The sequence below is a fragment of the Moschus berezovskii genome, chromosome 5 (assembly GCF_049115385.1).
Source record: "Moschus berezovskii isolate FMDL1 chromosome 5, NW_MosBer_1.0, whole genome shotgun sequence".
NCBI classification, from domain to species: domain Eukaryota; kingdom Metazoa; phylum Chordata; class Mammalia; order Artiodactyla; family Moschidae; genus Moschus; species Moschus berezovskii.
The window spans coordinates 118,020,554-118,042,522 of NC_142464.1; the positions used below are offsets into that span (position 1 = coordinate 118,020,554).

Sequence of the window (21,969 nt, forward strand, 5' to 3'; positions counted from 1 at the left end):
CCTACACAAAGGCTCTGATAGACCCAGTGAAGGAGGGCTTAGTAGCTTGAATTCATCTTCAAATGAATGCACTCATTTGAACACCAACAAGTTGAAAACAGAACTAAACTTCACGACCAAAGAAGCTGGGGTGCACTTACAAACAATGTGGAGTGTACAGGGAGGGTGAGGAGCTCTGCAGTGAACACACCTGACACGGGTTTAGTTAAAATGTGCGTAGCTGTTACTGCTGTTGCGTCACTTCAGTCGTGTCCAACTCTGTGTGACCCCATAGACAGAAGCCCACCAGGCTCCCCCCTCCCTGGGATTCTCCAGGCAAGAACACTGGAATGGGTTGCCATTTCCTTCTCCAATGTGTGAAAGTGAAAAGTGAAAGTGAAGTCGCTCAGTCGTGTCCAACCCTTAGCGACCCCACGGACTGCAGCCTACCAGGCTCCTCCATCCATGGGATTTTCTAGGTAAGAGTACTGGAGTGGCTTGCCATTGCCTAGCTGTTAAGTCCATTTCAAAAAGTGCAAATAGTAACTTTCTGTCTCTGATGACTATGATTGAGATAAAATATGAATAAAGTGCCCCTAGAATTCTGAAGGAGATCAATCCTGGGTGTTCATTGGAAGGACTGATGCTAAAGCTGAAACTCCAATACTTTGGCCACCTCATGCAACGAGCTGACTCACTGGAAAAGACTCTGATGCTGGGAAAGGTTGGGGGCGGGAGAAGGGGATGACAGAGAATGAGATGGCTGGATGGCATCACCGACTCTGGACATGAGTTTGAGTGAACTCTGGGAGTTGGTGATGGACAGGGAGGCCTGGCGTGCTGTGATTCATGGGGTCGCGGAGAGTCGGACACAACTGAGCGACTGAACTGAACTGAACTGAGAATTCTGCCTTTTAGCAGTACCCCAGTCACTCCACCTCTCTGGAGAAACCCTAGAACCTGAGCACTGCTCAGGGCTCAGGCGAGTACAGACCCCCTTGTCCGGGGGGCTGTCAGCACTGCACCAGCACACCTTCTCCTCTAGAGGGGCTCATCACTGGGGCTCCCGTTTTCCATTCCTCCAGTTGAGAAAACTCAATGTGATCTGGGATGACTTCTTCCTTTATCCTGTCATTCCACAAGTCCTACTGATTCTTCTGTGAAATGTCTCTTACATCCATCCCTCCCCTTCCACCCGATTCCGGTCCTTATCACACGAGGGCAGTAACCCAGTCTCCTTGCTTCAACCTCTGTGACACACACACACACAGACACACACACACACACACAGACACACACACACATACACAGACACACACACACAGACACAGACACACACACAGACACACAGACACACAGACACACACACACACACATATGAGGGCAGTAACCCAGTCTCCTTGCTTCAACCTCTGTGACACACACACACACACACACACAGACACACACACACACAGACACACACACACAGACACACACACACACACACTCCATTAGATTAATCCCAAATAAAAACTGCTTTCGTTTATTTCCCTGCTTAAAATTATTTTCCACTGTCAATATGTGAGATTAAAATTTATCAACTTGGCATTCATAAATCTCCATAATCTTTCCTCAAATTTCCTTCACACTCCAACACAAATGGTCATTTATTTTAACCAAACAGCTCTTCTCTTTCCAAAATACAATCTAAACTTTTCAAATTGCTTGTGCCAGCTTCTTTTTCAACTCCCCACTCCAAACCACCCAGTAAATCTCCCCCCAGTGTGGGAGCGTGGAAACGTTAAGGGCACTACCATTAGACAGACGCGAGTTCAAACCCTGGGTCCGCCACTGCCCAGCTGTGGATGAACAGATCAGGTTACTTAACCGCTCTGCAGCCTCAGTTCTCCAACCATAAAATGATGACGTGCCACCTGCCCCAGAGTTATAAAGATTAAATGATACAACAGCAGCTGGCACAGTTATTAATTTTCTTCACTGCATCTTAAACTCTTAAATCTCCTCTGGATCCACCAGTAAACCACACTTATACGATCAATTCATCATTTATGATGGTCTGAAAATCATTTATGGACTCCCTAGTTAAGCAGGCACAAACACCATTTAGAAAGTGAAGCTACAAAGCAGAGGAATCACGTGACTTCTTGGATCTGCCAAATTCTGTATATACAAGCAAATCAGTGATTTCTCTTCTTGTATCCATCCTCCTAGGCCAAAATCAGGAACTACTTTTTGTCTGGGAACAATTTATAAGGCACAAATAGCTAAACACTGTGTCTGGCCACAGTAAGTGCTAAAATGTCTTTTGAATAGTGAGAAATAAAGGTAGATTTCCAGAGTTCCAAATATGTTAATGAAGCTCTAGAAACAGCCATATCAGCATAACAATTTTCAATTGATATTTGCTCAAATTGTCTAAAAACATGCACACATGCATACACAAAGAGTGACCATGAAAAGAGACACAGAATTAATTCAAAAAGAATTAAAGAAAAATTTAAGAATGGAGAAAGATCATTATATCTTTCTAGCTTCAAAAAGCAGGGAAAAAGTGGAGGAGGTTGAGGGAAAATGTAATTTATCAATATATGTTGCTTCTAAGCAAACCACTTTTGAAGTCTGATTTTAAACTACAGGCTCTTGCTCTGATTTCTTTATTCAATCAAGAATTTATTCAATTGTGAAGTAGTGTGCTGCTGTGTCTTTAAGCAGCTGACTATTAGTATTCATATCTATTTCTTAGTCTAACAGAACTGTCTAGGAATAGTAGAAGAATTCAGAAATGCTCAATAATTAATACCATTATTAAATTAACAATAAAATAACATCAAGAATTAATATTACAATGTAGGATATTTCACAGAAGAACAGAGAGCAACACCTTTTATAGTGCTTCACCAAAGCAAACATAGAAGATGCCAAATAGGGTAAACTCTTACTATTTAAGACTAAACTTTAATAAATAGTTGGGATTTTATATAAAACATAAAAAGGATATTATACAGTAATCATGGAAGAAGAACTTAAATACACAAGTACGAAATAACATGGTCAGTTCCTTAGCCATTATTTAACTGCTGATGAAATTTTTATTACATTAATCTCATTTTTCCAACAAAAAAAGGACAAAATGAGGTTTCAAAGGTATCATCATTGGCAAAAAGGTAACATCCTCCATCTTCTGCAGTAAAAAAATGACTCATACACACAATCTATTTTTAAGGCTGTTAGGGATATATACATAGAATGCATAAATGTAAAAGGATTCAGAGTGAAAATTAATGTCTTTTAAGAAATAAATTATTTTTTTTAAGTATACAGTTCAACATAATCACCTGTGACTGTTCTATTTCTGCTTTGTTTAACTTGATTCCAAGGATTTCAGCAGCAACTTTCTGAAAACACAGGAAGACCTGCATAACAAAAACAGGTTTAAATGATTTAAAACAGGCATGTCTAAGTTACCTTCAAACAAATTGAACTTTCTAAAAAATGATAAACAGCAAGAGCTGCAAAAAATATGATGTACCAGGTTATTCCAAAAATAGCTCTATTTGTCAAATACAGCAACATTTTAAGTATAATTTTTTAAATGATTAAACCATAATTTGAAAATTCATACACTTCACTGAACTGGTCTAAATTTACACATTTATCCTGAAAAACTTACACTTTTAAAGAGTTAATATAATTAATTACAGCTAACACATTAAAAAATAAAGACTACTAGCCAAATAATAAACTTTTATAAGTCCTGAAGAAAATGAAAGCAGTCTATACTTTACTACCTGGGTAAAGTTTTTCACTGCCAATTTTACACTGATCTTTTGATATGGCATTAGCCATCCTTGAAAGGTCTTACTTTCTACTCTTTCATAATCTCTAAGGTTCTAATCAATTTTAATAAATTCTCTCCAGAGCAAAAAACTTAGTAACCTTTACTGTACTTTGTCAAACAGAAAAGGAACAGTATAGGACTTCCTGATAGCCTGCAATGCAGAAGACCGTGCTTTGATTCCTGTGTCAGGAAGAGCCACTGGAGAAGGGATAGGCTACCCACTCCAGTATTGTTGCGCTTCCCTTGTGGCTCAGCTGGTAAAGAATTTGCCTGCAATGAGGGAGACCTGGGTGCGATCTCTCAGTTGGGAAAATCCCCTGTAGAAGGGAGAGGCTACCCACTCCAGTATTCTGGCCTGGAGAATTCCATGGACTGTATATAGCCCATGGGGTCGCAGAGTTGGACACCACTGAGTGACTTTCACTTTCATAATCCAGTATCATGAAACAAAAATCTGAAAAGACTTCTATAAACATCCTTTCATATATAGATAGCCTATATGGGGTCCACTATGATTCCTGGAGCTCCACTACAGTCTTTGCTTGTCTGCGTATCTTGTCTTTGCTCCCTAAATATCTGAGTTTATTCTGACCCCTACTTATTCATGACTCAGTTCAGTTCAGTTCAGTCGCTCAGTCGTGTCCAACTCTTTGCGACCCCATGAACCGCAGCTCGCCAGTCCTCCCTGTCCATCACCAACTCCCGGAATCTACCCAAACCCATGTCCATTGAGTTGGTGATGCCATCCAACCATCTCATCCTCTGTCGTCCCCTTCTTCTGCCCTCAATCTTTTCCAGCATCAGAGTCTTTTCTAAGGAGTCAGCTCTTCACATCAGGTGGCCAAAGTACTGGAGTTTCAGCTTCAACATCAGTCCTTCCAATGAAAACAGAGGACTCATCTCCTTTAGGATGGACTGGTTGGATCTCCTTGCAGTCCAAGGGACTCTCAAGAGTCTTCTCCAACACCACAGTTCAAAAGCATCAATTCTTCGGCACTCAGCTTTCTTTATAGTCCAACTCTCATATCCATACATGACCACTGGAAAAACGATAGCCTTGGCTAGATGACCTTTGTTGACAAACTAATGTCTCTCCTTTTTAATATGCTATCTAGGTTGGTTATAACTTTCCTTCCAAGGAGTAAGCGTTTTTTCATTTCATGGATGCCATGACCATCTGCAGTGATCTTGGAACCCCCAAAAAATAAAGTCTGACACTGTTTCCCCATCTATTTGCCATGAAGTGATGGGACCAGATGCCATGATCTTTGTTTTCTGAATATTGAGCTTTAAGCCAACTTTTTTGCTCTCCTCTTTCACATTCATCAAGAGGCTTTTTAGTTCCTCTTCACTTTCGGCCATAAGGGTGGTATCATCTGCATATCTGAGGTTATTGATATTTCTCCTGGTAATCTTGATTCCAGCTTGTACTTCTTCCAAGAAGCCAAGCATTCCTCATGATGTACTCTGCATATAAGTTAAATAAGCAGGGTGACAATATACAGCCTTGATGTACTCCTTTTCCTATTTGGAACCAGTCTGTTGTTCCATGTCCAGTTCTAACTGTTGCTTCCTGACCTGCATACAGGTTTCTCAAGAGGCAGGTCAGGTGGTCTGGGATTCCCATCTCTTTCAGAATGTTCCACAATTTATTGTGATCCACACAGTCAAAGGCTTTGGCATAGTCAATAAAGCAGAAATACATGTTTTTCTAGAACTCTCTTGCTTTTTCTATGATCCAGCGGATGTTGGCAATTTGATCTCTGGTGCCTCTGCCTTTTCTAAAACCAGTTTGAACGTCTGGAAGTTCACGGTTCACATATTGCTGAGTGAAGCCTGGCTTGGAGAATTTTGAGCATGACTTAACTAGCGTGTGAGGTAAGTGCAATTGTGCAACAGTTTGAGCATTCTTTGGCATTGCCTTTCTTTGGGATTGGAATGAAAACTGACCTTTTCCAGTCCGGTGGCCACTGCTGAGTTTTCCAAATTTGCTGACGTATTGAGTGCAACACTTTCACAGCATCATGTTTTAGGATTTGAAAAAGCTCAACTGGAATTCCATCACCTCCACTAGCTTTGTTCGTTGTGATGCTTTCTAAGGCCCATTTGTCTTCACATTCCAAGATGTCTGGCTCTAGGTCAGTGATCACGCCACCGTGATTATCTGGGTCATGAAGATCTTTTTGTACTCATGACTACTCACTGAATATTTATCACAACTTCAATAAGGCTACCCACTCCAGTATTCTGGCCTGGAGAATTTCACAGACTGTATGGTCCATGGCGTCGCAAAGAGCTGGACAGGACTGAACGACTTTCACTTTCAACAACTTAATTTTAACTTCTAATCAAAAAGAGATGATGTCCCCAGAAGGCTTATGTCATTTGAACCCCAAAGAGCATTACATGTTATAGTTCACTGACGGTCAAAGTTCAGGGAGAAACAGGAAAGCTATTGTGGTGAGACGGAGAGAAAAGGAGGACTGTAGAAGACAAACAGCAGAGGGACTAAGAGCATACAGGCCAGGGAGGATCTGTTGGGCTGCTATGGGGAGGTCTTTGGCTTTCATTCACTCTGAGTGAAATGGAGGGTGGCTTGATGTGACTTGTATTTTAACAAGCTCAATCTGGTTGTTGTACTGAATATTCACTATAGAAGATCAAGAGTGAAAAAGAGAAATTGGCAAGAACACTAAAGTAAGAGATGACGGAGGCCTGAAACAAAGTGGTAGCAGTGGCGATGTCAAGAAAAGTCATCAGTTTATGGGCACATTTTGAAAGCAGAACCAACAGGACTTGGTGAGAGTTATGGTATGCCAAAGACAGGAGTCAAGGATGACTCCAAAATTTTCCTGGTCTTAGCAACAGATAAGAAATCTACCATTTATTGAAGTGGGGAAGACTGGAAAAGATTTGAGGAAGAAATATCAAGAGCTCAGTTCTGGACCTGAATCCTGAATTAAACTGGGACTGACTCTCAAGACACTTAAGCAGGAGTGCTGGGCTATATGAGTCTGGAGTTCAGGGAAGAGGTCTGGCCAAAGCCATGAGACTAGATGAGGTCACAAAGGGAATAAGTTTTAAAAAGAGAGATATCCAAGGACTGTGCCTAGGGCGATTCAATGAAGGAATCTGCAAAGGCGATCAGAGAGTAGTTAGCAAGGTAGGAGGGAAACCAGAAGATGTAGGATTCTGGAAACTAAGTGAACAAAGTATGTCAAAGAGGAGCGCGTGACCAACTATTTTATATGCTGCAACTAAATCAAGTAAGATGAGGACTAAGAACTGGCCACTGAACTGAGCAAAGAGGAGGTCTCTGATGACCCTAATAAGAGCATTGTGGGGTGAAATATTAGGGGCAAAAGTCTGATTGGAACTGTTCAAGACAAACCGGGAGGGGAGAACTGGAGACAGCTCTTTGAAAATATTCTACTGGTAAGTAGCAAAGAGTAAGAAACAGGTAACCATGTGGGTGATCAAGCATTTTCTTGTATTTAAGGTAACATAAGTCAAAACATTTTGTGTGCTGATAGAACAATCCAGTAGACGTGAAAAAAATGATGCAGGAGTGAGAATTTTAAGCGTGTTTGTTACTAGGCAAAGAGACATGGCACTAATGCACAAGGGAGGAGTTGAGCCTAGCTACAAGCAGAGACAGCCCAACCCACAGGAATCACAGAGGAGACAGACATGGGAACAGACAGTGGGTGAGGAGAGCTGGGGGAGACGAGGTGGCAAGAGTGTGTGAAAGCTGTCTTCCCGTTGTGTCAACATTTTTTTATAATATAAGAAACAAGGGAGTCAGCTAAGAGAATGGATGGTGAAGGTTTGAAGATTTGAGAAAAGAAGCTATGAAACCGTCATCTAGGTGGAGAGAGACAGTGACCTAAGGGCGTAAGTACTGAGTAGCATTAAGGTCCAACTGAGGTGAGCTGACTGTGGACTGGCTTCCCTGGTGGCTCACCTGGTAAAGAATCTGCAGTGCGGGAGACCTGGGTTTGATCCCTGGGTTGGGAAGATCTCCTGGAGAAGAGAAAGGCTACCACTCCAGTATTCTGGCCTGGAGAATCCCATGGACTGTCTATGGGGTCGCAAAGAGTTGGACACGACTCAGCGACTTTCACTTCACTTCACTGAGGTGAGCTGACTGTGGACTATAAGCGAAACCTCCAACATGCCTCTGAGCTTTTTTCTCTCCTCATGTTTAAATACACAAGTGCAATCATATAAAGGGGTGTGGTCAAGGTTTAGTCAAATAAGTCAGATAAAGTGACTGAGAAAAAGAAAGATATAAGCATCTGAATGCAGAGTTCCAAAGAATAGCAAGGAGCAATAAGAAAGCCTTCCTCAGCAATCAATGCAAAGAAATAGAGGAAAACAACAGAATAGGAAAAACAAGAGATCTTTTCAAGAAAATTACAGATATCAAGGGAACATTTCATGCAAAGATGGGCTCGATAAAGGACAGAAATGGTATGGACCTAACAGAAGCACAAGAGATTAAGAAGAGGTGGGCAAGAATACACAGAAGAACTGTACAAAAATGATCTTCACGACGAAGATAATCACAATGGTGTGATCACTCACCTGGAACCAGACATCTTGGAATGTGAAGTCAAGCAGGCCTTAGAGAGCATCACTACGAACAAAGCTAGTGGAGGTGATGGAATTCCAGTGGAGCTATTTCAAATCCTGAAAGATGATGCTGTGAAAGTGCTGCACTCAATATGCCAGCAAATTTGGAAAACTCAGCAGTGGCCACAGCACTGGAATAGGTCAGTCTTCATTCCAATCCCAAAGAAGGGCAATGCCAAAGAATGCTCAAACTACCGCACAATTGCACTCATCTCACACGCTAGTAGAGTCATGCTCAAAATTCTCCAAGCCAGGCTCCAGCAATATGTGAACCGTCAACTCCCAGATGTTCAAGCAGGTTTTAGAAAAGGCAGAGGCACCGGAGATCAAATTGCCAACATCCGCTGGATCATGGAGAAAGCAAGAGAGTTTCAGAAAAACAACTATTTCTGCTTCATTGACTATGCCAAAGCCTTTGACTGTGTGGATCACAATAAACTGTGGAACATTCTGAAAGAGATGGGAATACCAGACCACCTGACCTGCCTCTTGAGAAACCTGTATGCAGGTCAGGAAGCAATAGTTAGAACTGGACATGGAACAACAGACTGGTTCCAAATAGGAAAAGGAGTATGTCAAGGTTGTATATTGTCACCCTGTTTATTTAACTTATATGCAGAGTACATCATGAGGAATGCTGCGCTGGAAGAAGCCCACGCTGGAATCAAGATTGCCAGGAGAAATATCAATAACCTCAGATATGCAGAAGGCACCACCCTTATGGCAGAAAGTGAAGAGGAACTCAAAGGTCTCTTGATGAAAGTGAAAGAGGAGAGTGAAAAGGTTGGCTTGAAGCTCAACATTCAGAAATCGAAGATCATGGCATCTGGTCCCATCACTTCATGGCAAATAGATAGAGAAACAGTGGAAACAGTGTCAGACTTTATTTTTGGGGGCTCCAAAATCACTGCAGATGCTGACTGCAGCCGGGAAATTAAAAGACGCTTGCTCCTTGGAAGGAAAGTTATGACCAGCCTAGATAGCATATTAAAAAGCAGAGATATTACTTTGCCAACCAAGGTCCATCTAGTCAAGGCTATGGTTTTTCCCGTGGTCATGTATGGATGTGAGAGTTGGACTGTGAAGAAAGCTGACTGCCGAAGAATGGATGCTTTTGAACTGTGGTGCTGGAGAAGACTCTTGAGAGTCTCTTGGACTGCAAGGAGATCCAACCAGTCCTTTCTAAAGGAGATCAAGCCTGGGTGTTCACTGGAAGGACTGATGCTAAAGCTGAAACTCCAATACTTTGGCCACCTCATGAGACGAGTTGACTCACTGGAAAAGACTCTGATGCTGGGAGGGATTGGGGGTGGGAGGAGAAGGGGACGACAGAGAATGAGATGGCTGGATGGCATCACCAGCTCGATGGACATGAGTTTGAGTGAACTCCGGGAGTAGGTGATGGACAGGTCGGCCTGGCGTGCTGTGATTCATGGGGTCGCAGAGTCGGACACGACTGAGCGACTGAACTGAACTGAACTGAAAGTGACTGACGGAAAGGGAACTGACAGAGTACTGTATGGTAATGATTTTGACTGACCATGAGTAAGGAAGAAAGGAAAATGAGGACATGGAAGGTCAGGGCGAAGTGTTAGGGTCAATGTCATGTAGGCCCTGCTGGGGCTGCAGACTGACTGGACTAGGGCATTCAAGCTGGTCAGTGATGAGCGTGCCTGATATGAGGTATGAGATACCAGAAGGGCTCAGTAATCTGTAATGACAGAGCATGGGGGTGCATGGACGAGGTGGGGTGGTGAACAAAGATGCTGACACCACTAAGAATTATGACAAAGGCAATATCAGAGAAAGTATAGTAAGACCGGAGATCAACTTCTCAAGCAATGAAGGGAAGTAACCTGTGATTGGAGATGGCGTAAAGTGATTTCACAAGAACCAACCATTTCAAAGTTGCGTTTAAAAAGAAAACAATGAGTATTTTTAAATATTAAGTGGTTAAACACAAGCTAAAATACTGGAAGTTAAAATAACTCTAAAATGATGAAAAGAAAAGTGAGAGTAAACGTCCAATCCACGGACTGGTTTATCAAGGAATATCAATACTGTATACATTTTTAAAGTAGGTAGGTATCCCACGTTAGCATTATCCAGGGTAATGGGTTCTAACACATCACATTTTTAAATGAGTTTGATCCCTCAAAAGATTAAATACCTTTTATATTATGTAATATTTACCCTAAGCTTTATAAAAACCATCAGTGAAATCATACAGGAAAAACATCAAGAAGACTAAACCACAGAAAAACTCAAGCGTCCTTTGGTTGAAAATGTCAAGAAAATTAACGATCAAACAAAAATCTGGGCAGTGGAAAGAGAATATTTGCAAAAATTATGACAAATGGCTGTTATGTTATCCCTAACACAAAAATGGTCATAGAAAATTTTAAAAAGCAACAAAAATATAATAAACAGGTAATAAGCAGAAAATCAACAATAAATAAATTTATAATAAGTATATAATATTATAAACAAATATAAGCAGAAAGTAGGTAATAAAATTTTAAAAATTTTAACCTCAATAGCAGTCAAAGAAATTTAAATAGTAAGATACCTTTTAATCCCTTGTCTACCAAACTGACAAAGTTTTAAAAATAAATTCTGAATGTTAAAAAAGATTACAGTGATATGGCACTCATACAATGCTGATGGTAGTATAAATTAACTTAGACTTTCTGGTGGTAATCTGGCAAAAGGTTTCAATTCCCTTCCAAGGAAATAATCAAAACTTACAGACAAAATTTTACATTAGAAATTTTACAAAATTGTACAATGTCCTGAACTTGGAAACAATCTATATATCCAACAATAGGGACCTGGTTGAATAAATCTGAACATTTATTTACTTATTTTTTGAATATTTATTTAATGGATTATTAAATCTAGTGGGTTTTTAATCTATTTAGTAATTTTAAGTGACACAAGAAAATTTTTTACGGATAAACACATTAAATAAAAAAGTACAAAATTATTTCTATATTATGATCTCAATTTTTAAAAAAATAAACATTTAGCATGGTTAATATGGTGAACCCTGGAATGTCAAACCTTAGGTTTACAAATCCTATCTCCACCACTTATTCTGTGTACCCTGAACCCCCACAACACAACCTCTCTAAGACTATTCTATAAAACAGATATAATTACTTATGATTGCTGGAAAATAAATCTGACTTATATGTGAAGATATTTTAGACTAACTCAAAAATATTTTAACATCATTCTAAACTTCTTATTTCGGAGAAGGCAATGGCAAGCCACTCCAGTACTCCTGCCTAGGAAATCCCATGGATGGAGGAGCCTGGTAGGCTGCAGTCCGTGGGGTCGCTAAGGGTCGGACACGACTGAGCGACTTCACTTTCACACATTGGAGAAGGAAATGGCAACCCACTCCAGTGTTCTTGCTTGGAGAATACCAGGGACGGGGGACCCTGGTGGGCTTCCGTTTATGGGATCACACAGAGTCGGACACGACTAAAGTGACTTAGCGGCAGCAAACTTCTTATTTAAATGGTTATGCTGATTTACAGAATACCAAATACAATTAATTAATTAAAAACTAAATAGAGATAATCAAAGTAGTACATGCCCATCACAAAGTAGGCACTCAGTAAATGCAGTCCACTAGCCATGGGAGCAGAAGCATCATATGAGGTTATGAATGATCATCTCTGGAGGCTGAGATTATCAGTGATCTATATTCTTTTTAACTTTTGTATTTTTAATTCCCTAAAAGAACCATGAAATTATGTTAAATAAATTATACGAGGAGTATCAATAGAATAACCATGTTGTATATAACCTGAGGTATTTTATGTCTTCAATAGGAATTAATTCAATCTAAAAGTTGAAGTAATGGAAGTATACTTCCTATGAATATTAGTAAATAAAAATAAAACATCACTTATAATATTTAGTAGTCATTATCTTACTTACAGAGTCTCCTGTCTTTGCTGAGACAAAGTGGCTACTAAAACCATTTTCCTGGCAAAATCTTAAGTGTTTTTCAGGTTTTACTGTTCGCATATGCTCCAAATCAACTAGAAAGGTGAACAAAAACAGAGAACAAAATTCAATAATAAAGTCAATCAATAAATGTAACAAGTTTAAATGTGACTTCTTTTCCAATATTATACCCTAGCTTAGACACTAGCGGTATAATTTGGGGCAATTCTTTTAATCTCTTTATGCTTCAGTCTCTAAATCTAAAAGCTGGGAAAAACAAATGGACCTACCATATACAAAGTTCTTTGAGAATTAATCCATGTTTAGTGCATAATGGGGCTTCCCTGGTGGCTCAGCTGGTAAAGAATCTGCCTGCAATGTGGGAGACCTGGGTTTGATCCCGGGGTTGGGAAGATCCCCTGGACAAGGGAAAGGCTACCCACTCCAATATTCTGGCCTGGAGAATTACACGGACTATATAGTCAACGGGGTCTCAAAGAGTCAGACACAACTGAGCAACTTTCACTTTCATGCGCAATGACCAGCACATGTTAAGTGCCCAGAAAAGTAAAAGCTATCATTCCTATTATCTATATAGTGTGAGGCACATTTGATGATACTCAAAAATATGCATTAATATAATGCATTTAAACACAGTGATTAATTGTAACATATACTTGCTGCTGCTGCTGCTAAGTCGCTTCAGTTGTGTCCGACTCTGTGCGACCCCACAGACGGCAGCCCACCAGGCTCCGCCGTCCCTGGGATTCTCCAGTCAAGAACACTGCAGTGGGTCGCCATTTCCTTCTCCAATGTGTGAAAGTGAAAAGTGAAAGTGAAGTCGCTCAGTTGTGTCCGACTAGCAGCGACCCAATGGACTGCAGCCCACCAGGCTCCTCTGTCCATGCGATTTTCTAGGCAAGAGTACTGGAGTGGCTTGCCATTGCCTTCTCCGGTAACATATACCTACCACAGCATATTTGGTTTGAAAGTTTAATTACTTTAATACATTAATTACAATAGTTCTGTAATCTCTATAGACTTTAATATTAACACAAGCACATTATTAATTTTCTGCCAAAAGATATCAATATTTAATTGTCTACTTACTTTATTTACAGTTACGGCTTAATTTCACAAAGACATAGCTCATTTGCTTCCCAATTCTTAAAGTGTCCATTTTGAAAGCAGTAATGGGCCAAAATATATTTTCTTGAATAGTGGTAGGTGCTTTAAAGCAAAGCATAGTACTCATATCCAATACTGGTTTTATCCAACACAGTCTAATTTTTTCAAATGTGATCTTTTATTGAACAGTTTCTCTTTTTATAACACTACAAACCCTATAAGGGTGTTGATTCAATGCCGTCAAATTATAAGGCAAATATATTCATAGGATTTAAGGACAACTAGGCTCTTTGAGTCAATATAGGAAAAAAAACTTAAACTGATTTCCTGAGGAAGGGACCCAACTGACTTGTAAAAACTTGTAAATTTGCAAATCTAGTAAGCTTACATAATAGTGGCAATTGATTATCAACTAAAAAGTGCTCTCATACTACATAAAAGGCTTTATTTGAAATTACATTGAAGGTCTTTAGTTTGTAAGCTCAAGAGATCTTTCTCTAGGAGATTTTTGATCTACTGGGGGATTGCTGAGCCCCATTTATACTGCTTAACTAGGATAATATGCACCTTTTTTCTTTTCTGGCCACAACTTGCTGTTCCTTAAACATCACTGAGACTTTATTTACAAGAAGAGGCCAAAAAATGTCCAGATACCACAGGCATCAATTTGTTGACGACTAAAATACTACGCTATTAGCACTGACATTTGTACATCTAGTTTACCATAATATTGAAGTTAGAATACTTTCCTAATTCAACAAGAGTAAGAACAAATCATGTCACTAGGAAAATGCCCCAGTGAAATCACTGTCCAATTAAAAAAATAAAGTCTGTCATTTAACATGTATGTGAATTTGTCTTTCCTAATGGAATAGTCTGCCACGGTTGTGCCTTCTCTTCCTTTCTTTCTTCTCTCCCTTCTCCACTTGCCCTACCAGATAACTTCTCAACTACTTATGTAGATAAACTACTATAAATCTATCTATATAGCACTGGGGGATTTACTAGCCAAAAGTTTTGTTTCCTAAAAAAGATAATCATTACAGACTAATAATTATCACTAATCAATTGATAAAAAATTATTCAGTAAGTATTTATTATATACCAAGCACTATAGTCGGAGAAGGCAATGGCAAGCCACTCCAGTACTCTTGCCTAGAAAATCCCATGGATGGAGGAGCCTGGTAGGCTGCAGTCCATGGGATCGCTATAAGTCAGACATGACTGAGCGACTTCACTTTCACTTTTCACTTTCATGCATTGGAGAAGGAGATGGCAACCCACTCCAGTGTTCTTGCCTGGAGAATCCCAGGGACGGGGGAGCCTGGTGGGCTGCCGTCTATGGGGTCACACAGAGTCGGACACGACTGAAGCGACTTAGCAGCAGCAGCAGCAGCAAGCACTATAGTAGGCAGTGAGAACCCAAAGAGGAAAAAGATACAATCCAGGTCCTAAAAAAATTACCACCAGTATTAGGAATATAAAAGATTGTTAAGAAACAAAAATGTTATCTTAAATAACCGAGATTTTGAGAATGACACAGCAGATATAGAAAAGGCCCTTGCAGAATTTGACCATTGTTTTCCTCTGTTGTGTTAGAATTTAGTGAGCAAAACTTAAAAAGCCTTAATTACTAGAGTTTGTTGTTGTTGTTCAGTCACTAAGTTGTATCTGACTCTTTTGCAACCCCAAGGACTATAGCTGCCAGGCTCCTCTGTTCATACCCAGGCAACTATACTGGAGTGGGTTGCCATTTCCTTCTCCAGGGGATCATCCCAACCCAGGGATCAAACCCATGTCTCCTGCACTGGCAGGTGGATTCTTTATTGCTAAGCCACCAGGAAAGCCCAGTTACTAGAGTACTTCATTCTAAATAATCCAGAAATAAATAAATTCTGACAGTGAACCTACAGTGAGATACTGGTAAATTCTTTCATTTCTTCGATTTCTGAAAGCATCCTTAAAATTATCCAGTATTCATCTAGCATACATGTGGTAACAATCTTACTGCTATGATTTAATTTCCCTTATATCCTTCAGTGCAGTGGTCCCCAACCTTTTTGGCACTAGGCACCAGTTTCTTGGAAGACAATTTTTCCATGACCAATTCAAGCGCAGTAGGGTTCTCACTCCTATGAGAATGCCTGTCGCTCATCTGACAGGAGGTAATGCGAGCAACGGGGAATGGCTGAAAAGACAGATGAAGCTTCGCTCGCTCACCGGCTCGCTGCCCATCTCCTGCTGTACGGCCCGGTTGCTAACAGGCCAAAGACTGGTACCAGGCCATGGTCCTGGGGCTGGGGACCCTGCTTCAGTGAACCAGTATATACTTACTCTTACTATTTTCTTATTTTAATACAGCTAATTCCTGTATTTTATTTTTGAAAACGGAATTAAAATCTCCCAATAGCATTAATACATAAAGATTTCCCAAATATTCAGAAAAACAATTATCAAAAGGATATACAAAATGTCACTAGAGACAACTACTGTTAACGTTTTGGTGTATATCCTTCCAATATCTAAACAACTGAAGGACATGGGCATTAACATTGCAATACACAACTTTCTTTCAGCTCTACTATACTATACCCTGCTTAAAGTATGTTTAACAATTTCAATGGATAACCAGTTTACTGATCACTCACTCTATTCATTCAGCGAGTATCTGAGTGCCTACTATGGCTAGGCACAGACAAGGAAACGGCAACCCACTCCAGCATTCTCGCTTGGAGAATTCCATGGACAGAGGAGCCTGGCGGGCTACAGTCGATGGGGTCGCAAAGAGTCGGACACAACTAAGCGACTAACACAAACACAGACATGGCTAGGCACTGTCCTAAGAGCTGCATATGTAACAAAGACCATACATTTTAATTCAGAGAAACTGACCAATAAGCAAATTACAGAGTATTGCAAATGCTGATATATCTTATTGAAAAACAATAAAGCATACATAAGAGGAATTACTCTTTCAAACAGGTAGGTCAAAGACCCTTAAGGTGAAGACCACACTTACCACACTCAAAGAAAAGCCAGGAGGCCAGAGTGGCTGATGAGTTAGCAAGAGAGGGAAACAGCAGGAAATGAAGTTTTAAAAGCCAGGAACTATATAGGTCACTGAAAGAGAGATGCAAAGCTAGTGGGAGGTTTGTAAGGGAAAAAAAAATGTTTTAAGATGTAATCTTACAGTTTAAAAGGTTGGGCTGCTAAATAAACCACTGTTTGTTGTTTTAGTCACCAGGTCCTGTCTGACTCTCTCATGACCCCATGGACTGCTCATCAGGCTCCTCTGTCCATGGGATTTCCCAGGCTAGAATACTGGAGTGGGTTGCCATTTCCTTCTCCAGGGGATCTTCTCAACCTGCATCTCCTGAATTGCAGGTGGATTCTTTACTGCTGAGCTACTGGGAAATAAACTCTAATTAAATGTAAAGCAGAGAAGACACTGAGTTAGATTACAGTAAAACTCTAGGAAAGAGAAGACTGTTCTTGAGAAGAAGTTTGGACAAGAGTGGGAGCAAGAGAGATGATAAAATGTAGGGAAGACACGACTGAGCGACTGAACTGAACTGAACTGAACTAACTAATACAAAGGGCTTCCTTGGTGGCTCAGATGGTAGAGCATCTGCCTGCAATGCGGGAGACCCGGGTTCGATCCCTGGGTCAGGAAGATCCCCTGGAGAAGGAAATGGCAACCCTCTCCAGTACTCTTGCCTGGAAAATTCCATGGACGGAGGAGCCTGGTAGGCTACAGTCCATGGGGTCGCAAAGAGTCAGACATGACTGAGCGACTTCACTTTTAACTAATACAGACTGTTGGTGGTGGTGTTTAGTTGCTGAGTCATATCCAACTCTTTTGTGGCCCTCGAACTACAGCTCTCCAGGCTCTTCTGTCCATGAAATTTCCCAGGCATGAATACTGGAGTGGGTTGCCATTTCCTTCTCCAGGGATCTTCCCGACTCAGGGACTGAACAGATTATTTACCACTAATTACCTTAACTAATATGGATGTGAGAGTTGGACTGTGAAGAAAGCTGATCGCCGAAGAATCGATGCTTTTGAACTGTGGTGTTGGAGAAGACTCTTGAGAGTCCCTTATACTGCAAGGAGATCCAACCAGTCCATTCTAAAGGAGATCAATCCTGGATGTTCATTGGAGGGACTGATGCTAAAGCTGAAACTGCAATACTTTGGCCACCTCATGCGACGAGTTGACTCACTGGAAAAGACTCTGATGCTGGGAAAGGTTGGGGGCGGGAGGAGAAGGGGACGACGGAGAATGAGATGGCTGGATGGCATCACCGACTCTGTGGACATGAGTTTGAGTGTACTCCGGGAGTTGGTGATGGACAGGGAGGCCTGGCGTGCTGTGGTTCATGGGGTCACGGAGAGTCGGACACGACTGAGCGACTGAACTGAACTGAACTGAACTGAACCTTAACTAATATAAAATATATATTTTCATCACTCCTGTTAACAATAAACCTCTTCCTGAGCTTATATTGGGTCTTGAGTTATTAACTAATGAAAACCTGAAGTTATAATTAGTGAGATCATAAAATCCAGCATTACAACCATCTCTTAGATTCTGGTTATGTCATATTCAACTAAACAGTTTAAAAATTACATTAAACTTAATTATAAATTGAAAGGCAACTACATTTTTAGTTACCAGGGAAATAAATACAAACCAAACATAAACCACTGGAGAAATTTTCTTTCTTCTGCCATTAAACAGTTCAAGTAACATGGACATGGAAAACAGTATGAAAACAAAAGCGCATTCTCCTTTTGTTAATATATCTTGCTGGAAGATACAAAATATCTGAAAAATTATCAAGTCATGACAAATCTTGTTTCATCCATATCCATTCTTATTTTAAAGCAAATCAAAACCATGTCATTTCAACCATAAATATTTTATGATATATTCTTAAGATGCTTTCTTTTGGTTTTAATGAAGAACAAAGCTTTGATTCAGAAGCAACGCATGAGAATTCTGAATCTAAAGCTGTCACTTTCATCCTTCATTCGGTCCTGCTGATTCCAATGGGACACTAATCCCCTAAACTGATGTGATGGTTCAAAATTTACTTATTCTGATAACTTTCAGGATAAAGTGGCCTTTATATCAGGATATAGAAACAGATTTTGATGAGTATCAGAAAGTGAATGGTGTTTAATAAATAATATACAATCTTGATAAAAATGACATTATGTCAAATATCATCATAAAGTAAGTGTCATTACAGCAATATTTTTCATATCCCAATAGATGATCTTTGTTACTATTTTACTATCTGGAGTGGTAAATTATATATAAATACTAGTCTCAACAAAAGAAATTACTTTTCTGAACTTCTCAAATGTTTGCATTATGGCAAAAATAGAAGAAACTATGGTTCTTCAATAATTCACAATTTATTTGGAAAGGATGTAGGATATGGTAGTAAAGAATACAGTCTGCAGAGCCAAACCGCCTGGGCTTGATGCCTTGTTGTTTCTGTTTGTGGAACCTTGAACAACCAACCTCTCTCAGTTTGCTCATGTAATGGGAACACCAATAGTACCTACCACATGATATTAATATGTAATAGATAAAATTACTAAATACATATAAAGCACATAGAACAATGACTGGTACATAGCAAGGTACACAGTATGTGACTAGCATATTAAAAGTATTACTGTCATTAATCTATTTATTCATGAACTATTTATCCAGGGCCTTCTAAGTGCTAACTGCTAAGAAGGGTGAGAGGAACACATGTGGAAAGATACTACACAATGAAATTCTAAGACCAAGAGAACAACAGTGGTCTGTATAAGATAAGGTACACAGGAGCAATACAGAAAACTTCTAAGACTGCACAGAGGGACAAGAAAGATCTCACAAGAGAAGATGATGCTTCTGCTAACTCCTGAAGGATGAGGAAAAATTACCCAGACAACCTTGGAAACAGAGGAGACACACATTCTTCACCAAGGAATGGGTGCAAGAGCATCTGAAGAACCTGGCTTCCAAGAGATGGTAAAATCAGCAGAGCTGGTGCATAAGGGTCTTCTATAGGATACTAAGAGGTTCATATACATGTAGATAACAAATACACCACTACACTTTCATTTATCTTACCTCATATATTCCAGGTAAAATATAAGCACTGAAAGGAAATCCTACAGGTGATGATATACACTGGGAAACCTTCAACTTTCCCTTGCTGGACTCAAAATATTTCTATTAACTATACAGTGACAACTTTTGTTTCTAATTTCAGAGACTAATCAAAAGAAAACTGCAAATGATAAATGTTACACTCCTACAGATTTCAGGAATATGACATGTTTTTTTCTGTTCAGGCATCTTGTAACATAAATAGTTGCCACTGTCATGTTATAACTTTAAAAATAGAAGATGGCAAGTTTTATACACAAAGTCGTTAGTCATTACACTGCATATCAATCAACCTAAAGATGATTCAGATTAACTATGCAGTTGCAAAAATCACAGGCTACTAAGAAAATAGTTCATGTACTTCTTTAAAAGAACACAACACCTTAAAATTCGTTTATTAAATAAATATAAATACCTATTATGTCAAATATTATGCTAAGTGTAAGCAATAAATTAGAGAACAAAATAGACACTATCCTTATTCTCACATTCAGGAGGAAGAAAGACTGAAACAAGTAAACAAATACATAAGCAAGTCAATGTAACAATTATAATCAGAGATTGTGTGTGGGGGGGTGGTTGTTGAGTGGATAGAGAGTGACAGAGCGACAAGAAGCAAGATGGCAACTATGACACTTTTATGAGGCAGCCATGAAAGGCCTCTTTGGTCTGAGATCTGAAAGATGAGCATAAGCCAAGCAGGTTAGGAGGAAGCTGGAACAGAAAAATGTTTCTGTCACTAGGACACAATGTAAAAGAGGAAAATGACTGAGTACACCTGAGGAAAACAAAGAAGCATATGGCTATGTGTGGTATAACACAAAGATATCACTCAAACAAGGCAAAGCAAAGTCCCTGGAGGGCTGTACGCAAGGACACATGTGATCTTTGCATTTCGGAAAAATTTACTCTGGCTACTGAGAGGAGAAGGGAGCCAGAAGGGCAAAACAGATGCAGAGAAACCACTTGAGGAGACTTCTGAAGAACCTCAAATCCATTTCAAAATTTACAGAACGCTTAGGGGCCCCACAACAATCTTGACAGACAGGTAAAGCATTAACTAACTTCACACACAAGACACTGAGGTTCAGAGTGACTGAACCAAAGTCCCATTGTTAGTCATCTGTAGCACGAGAGAGAACCAAACCATCCTGTTCCAAATCCAGCCAGTGTCTCACAGAGAAGAAGGAGCCTGAGTTTTGGGGATGATCATGTTAACAGTCTTTTATTCAGAGTTTTAATTAAAAGAATAAAGACATCAAACTTTAAATGCTCATTACTGTAAAAACATGAACTATTATATACCTGGTTATTGCTTACTAGTACTTTAAAAGTATTCATTAATAACAGTAAATCATAAAACTGATCCCATCAGCATTACAAAATAAGACACTCTGCCTTAGCACTTGATTATATAAAGTCCTTTACAAAGTACTTGCAGCTGTACATACAAATTGTGAAATCACATAATGTTTAAAAATGATCCATCATGATTAGCCCACACATGACAAGTAAAATACCCTTAATAATTTATTAAATTTGATTTACATGTGCTTAAAATTATGTATATATTTTGACTTCTAATATACACACACTAATGCTAATAAGCCAAGTATATGACAACTTCTCTTTTTTAGTCCTATTTGTTTACTGGCATCCGGGCATCCACGTTCAGGATCTCCACTGCATCCACTGACAGGATCGTTTATGCAATGAACAGAAAGCCTCCCAAGATATAGTCCCAAATGTAATAAATAGCCTAAAAACTATATATCAAATTATAATAAACAGAGCTACTAATCAAACTAAATAATATAAAACTTTAAGCAAAATTTTAAAATCACAATAGTTTCTATATTGCTTTATGTTGGCCTAAGATATTTCTATTTTCCTAAATATTCACTTTTCGACATCCTGTAAGAACATATTCTATAATGAATATAACTTTTTCATTCAAACCAGAATGTATTACTTCATGATTTTTAAAAAAGCGAAAGTACTGTATATGCTAACTTATTACATTATTGTCTGTTCCCTGTTAATAGAAAGCATTAAAAATATAAACTATTTATGCTTTTTAGTCCATATATAATGGCAAAAACAATATTCTCTGTGAAGTTATTGAAAAATATGTCGCTGCCTAACTTAAAGAAGCAAAATATAGATATAGCACTTGTATGGATTTTCACAGTAATTTTTAGGTTATCAAGGAAACATCTAGAGTGTTGATCTGGTTATACTCAATTCAAA

General features: G+C 39.4%; 1 protein-coding gene across 4 annotated transcripts in view; it reads right to left on the reverse strand.

Moving 5' to 3' along the window:
* The window catches only part of RAB28 (RAB28, member RAS oncogene family), a 116,147-nt gene that overhangs the window by 19,719 nt on the left and 74,459 nt on the right, over positions 1 to 21,969 (reverse strand). For all 4 annotated transcript variants that reach the window (XM_088836496.1, XM_088836497.1, XM_088836494.1 and 1 more), the window contains exons 5-6: positions 12,407 to 12,510; positions 3,318 to 3,395 (exon numbers count right to left, since the gene is read on the reverse strand). In XM_088836496.1, the coding sequence (XP_088692622.1) occupies positions 3,318 to 3,395; positions 12,407 to 12,510 (182 nt within the window). The remainder of the gene's footprint in view (positions 1 to 3,317; positions 3,396 to 12,406; positions 12,511 to 21,969) is intronic.